This window comes from Bison bison, unplaced genomic scaffold (genome assembly GCF_000754665.1).
Source record: "Bison bison bison isolate TAMUID 2011002044 unplaced genomic scaffold, Bison_UMD1.0 scf7180017864093, whole genome shotgun sequence".
Classification (NCBI taxonomy): Eukaryota; Metazoa; Chordata; class Mammalia; order Artiodactyla; family Bovidae; genus Bison; species Bison bison.
In genome coordinates, this window is record NW_011494665.1 from 2,930,589 (window position 1) to 2,934,282 (window position 3,694).

The 3,694-nt window shown below is 48.1% G+C and overlaps 1 protein-coding gene across 1 annotated transcript in view; it reads left to right on the top strand.

Moving 5' to 3' along the window:
* The first annotated feature begins 2,596 nt into the window (after positions 1–2,596).
* Positions 2,597–3,694, top strand: part of JTB (jumping translocation breakpoint) — a 2,987-nt gene continuing 1,889 nt past the window's right edge. Inside the window, exon 1 of the mRNA XM_010838388.1 lies at positions 2,597–3,581. Within this exon, the coding sequence (XP_010836690.1) occupies positions 3,499–3,581 (83 nt within the window). The 5' untranslated portion in view covers positions 2,597–3,498. The remainder of the gene's footprint in view (positions 3,582–3,694) is intronic.

Below are 3,694 nucleotides of genomic sequence, written 5' to 3' on the forward strand. Positions count from 1 at the left end.
TTGACCCCCCCCCCCCCCCCCCCCCCCCCCATCCCATCCCTCTAGGTTGTTACAGAACCCTAGTTTGAGTTCCCTGAGTCATACAGCAAATTCCCATTGGCTATCTATTTTACATATGGTAGTTTAAGTTTCCCTGTTACTCTCTCCATATATCCCAACTCTCTCTTTCCTACCTTCCTCCCAGTACCACCCCCTCCCCCACCCTAACTGTGTCTATAAGTCTGTTTTCTATGTCTGTGTCTCTGTTGCTGCCCTGCAAATAATTTCATCAGTACCATCTTTCTAGATTCCATATATATGCATCAGTATATGGTATTTTTCTCTTTCTGACTTACTTCACTCTGTACAATGGGCTCTAGGTTCATCCACCTCATAAAACTGACTCAAAAGTGTTCCTTTTATGACTAAGTAATATTCCATTGTATGTATGTACCACAGCTTCTTTATCCATTCATCTGTCCATGGACATCTAGGTTGCTTCCATGTTCTAGCTATTGTAAATAGTGCTGCAATGAATTCACAGTATTTTTTTAAACAGCAAAATTATCTCACAGACTTGATCTTTGATCAAGATGATGAAAATATCAGGTTTGGTTTAGACAAAGTACCACTAGAAGTTTTCCTCAAGGATATGATTGATGTTCAAGGTATTTAAAACATCCCCAAGCCTGCAGTGGAGAAGTGGATAGCACAACCCTGGAGTCATCAGCAAAGTCTTTTTGTGTGCTGCTCTTTCTGCTGGTAAAAGACAACACTCAGAAAAAAAGAGTCTGACAGTGCCAGGAGAAGGACTAAGAAAATAATTTGGTACATGAATTAAGTATCTAAGCTTCAATGGGGTAATAATCCTTATTATCTGTGGCTTGTGTTTGAATTCTGTACTCAACTGCCCAGCTAGTTTAATTCACTCAAGAGATGAGGAAAGACTTGCATTTTGTGAGTCCCGGGAAGAAGACTGACCAGCCTCTTTGTCATACCCAAGAGTGGATATTTTAAAATCCAGTTTCAGCACAGACACCCTATTCAGTTGCTTGGTACAACTAGTGGGACTGAGTAAGGAGTAACAGAATGCTATGTTTTGACCAAAACTTATCACAGCTAAAAAATACTGAGGGGAAAAACCCCATACCCTACTTTCTATCACATAGAACTATTGACAAATAATATACAGACAAATAGTAACCTAAAGGAACAAATTAATAGTTACAAGCAAAATTAAAACTCAGCCCTCACCAGGGTATTGTTTTCTCATCTCCCACCCAATGATCTTTCCAGTCTGTTAGTTCTTGTCCTTAAGCAGTCAGATTTCAGTCTGATGGGAAGACAGAATTTATGGGACATAGCACCAGATATACTGTTTGTTTGTTTTTTTGGCTGTGCTGTCTTCGTTGTTGTGCCAGGCTTTCTCTAGTTGTGGCAGGTAGGGGCTACTCTTCGTTGCGGTGCACAGGCTTCTCACTGAGGTGGTTTCTCTTGTGGAGGAGCACAGGGTTCAGGCCCACAGACTCAGCAGTTGCAGCATGCAGGCTTTAGAGCACTTGGGCTTCAGTAGTTGCAGAGTGTGGTGTTGGTAGTTGTGGCTCATGGGATTACTTGCCCTGAGGCATGTGGAATCTCCCAGGATCAGGGATTGAACCTGTGTCCCCTGCATCAGCAGGTGGATTCTTATTCATTGGACCATCATGAGTCCACACCACATATAATGTTAATTTCCAAAAGTGCTCTAGCCCTTATGGCTGTGGGGAAGAGTAGCTGTAGCCTTTAGGCTAGAAAGACTTCTTGAGGGAGGAGAGTGTGGAGCAGAATTAACAAGGAAGAAGTATGGGAATAATTTCTTTGATCTTGAGAGGCAGGATACAGATTATTAATAGGGCCTAGATTTACTTGAAAGTGTTAGTTGCACAGTCATGTCTGACTCTGTGTGACCCCATGGACTGTAGCCCACCAGGCTTCTCTGTCCACGGAATTCTCCAAGCAAGAACACTGGCATAGGTTGCCATTTCCTTCTCCAGGGTATCTTCCTGATCCAGGGATTCTTCCCGACCCACATTCTGCCAAGGTTTGACTCCACAGGGATGGAAAACAGGCACAAATCTGTGGCCTGGAAGTTAAAAGTCTGGGCTTAGGTCTCAGCTCCCCTACTAGCTGTATGATCTTTGACAAGTAACAGACTGAGCTTATTCATTAAACAAAGTGAAAAGTGAAAGTGAAGTCGCTCAGTCGTGTCAGAGTCTTTGTGACCCCTTGGACTGTAGCCTACCAGGTTCCTCCCTCCATGGGATTCTCCAGGCAAGGGTACTGGAGTGGGTTGCCATTTCCTTCTCCAGGGGATCTTCCCGACCCAGGGATCGAACCCTGGACTCCCGCATTCCAGGCAGATGCTTTAACCTCTGAGCCACTAGGAAAGCAGGGACAATATCACCTGACTCCACAGGATTACAGAAGAGAATCAAAATGAGCTAAACTTTAAATCAAAAGGTATGATGTAAGTGTGAAGCAATAGAAGAGAACAAAGTATTTTAATGAATATTTCCTTCGCATCTTTCAATCCCATGGACATGTAGCTTGGTGGGCTACAGTCCATGGGGTCGCAGAGTCGGACACGACTTAGCGACTAAACAACAACAAGGCCCATCTGAGTAGAACTGAGTGGGAGCCCAGAGACAGGGGAAGCCTTCACATTCACAGAGTTTCGGATATTGCTGCTCCTTGAGGGAAGAGAAAGTAACAGGTTTGCCTTCATCTCTGGAATGCCAACCGAGCTTCTCCCCTTGATCATTGCTCAAGATGGGAATGGGAAGGAGTGTCAGAAAATCGGAGGCTTAATTGTGAGTCCTCGGGTTTTAAGGAGAGAGGAAAGTCCTGAGAGGGCGAAGTATCGTTCCTTTTCATGTCTCGCTGTTGCCCAGAGGGGCAAACGGGTGACAGCCCAGGGAGCTACGGCAACGAAGATAGCCTGATCACCGCCATTTTCTCCGTTCCCGCAAAAGACTACCAGGACCAGAATGCAACGGTGCGCCAAGCCAATGGGTCGCAACGCGCCGCACGAGTGCAGGGAGATCCAACTCCCAGGGAGCAGTGGGCGGAAGACTACGAGGCACATCTGGCCAGCCGCTGGCCTCCGTCTCCCATCGCTGGCCTAGCTCTGGAAACGGGCCCGCGCCCAGGATCCTCCGCGCGCAACATGGCCGCGCCGGGAGCGGAAGCTGAGCAGAGGGAATGCTAGGGCCGTACGCCTCCTCGGCCTTTCGTCAGGACCGTAACTGTCGAAGAAGGAAACTCACGGTCCTACCCAACAAATGCGTGTTGCCTTTTCTCGCCGTGGCCATGGGGGCGTACTGACAGAGCCTTTAATCTGATAGGCAACTCCAGCATTTCGCAGCCCTGAATTGGAACCTCTCGGAGGACTGCCGTGTAAGCGCGGACTCTGCGTTCCGACCGAGGCACGAGGACAGTCAGGCAGGTCCCTCTGTCCCGACAGGTGCGACACAGCACTCCATGCCAGCGGGCGCGGGGAGGCGTGGCCTCCCCCAGGGCCACCACCTCTGCTGGTTGCTCTGCGCTTTCACTTTAAGGCTCTGGTAAGGAGGGGCTGAGGGCAGGGGAAAGGAGGGGATGAGAGGATTGTACCGTCCCCGTTACCCGTGTTCCAGGACCGCGGAGGTGGAGTCGGGGTTCCCTGTTTCCTGGCTTC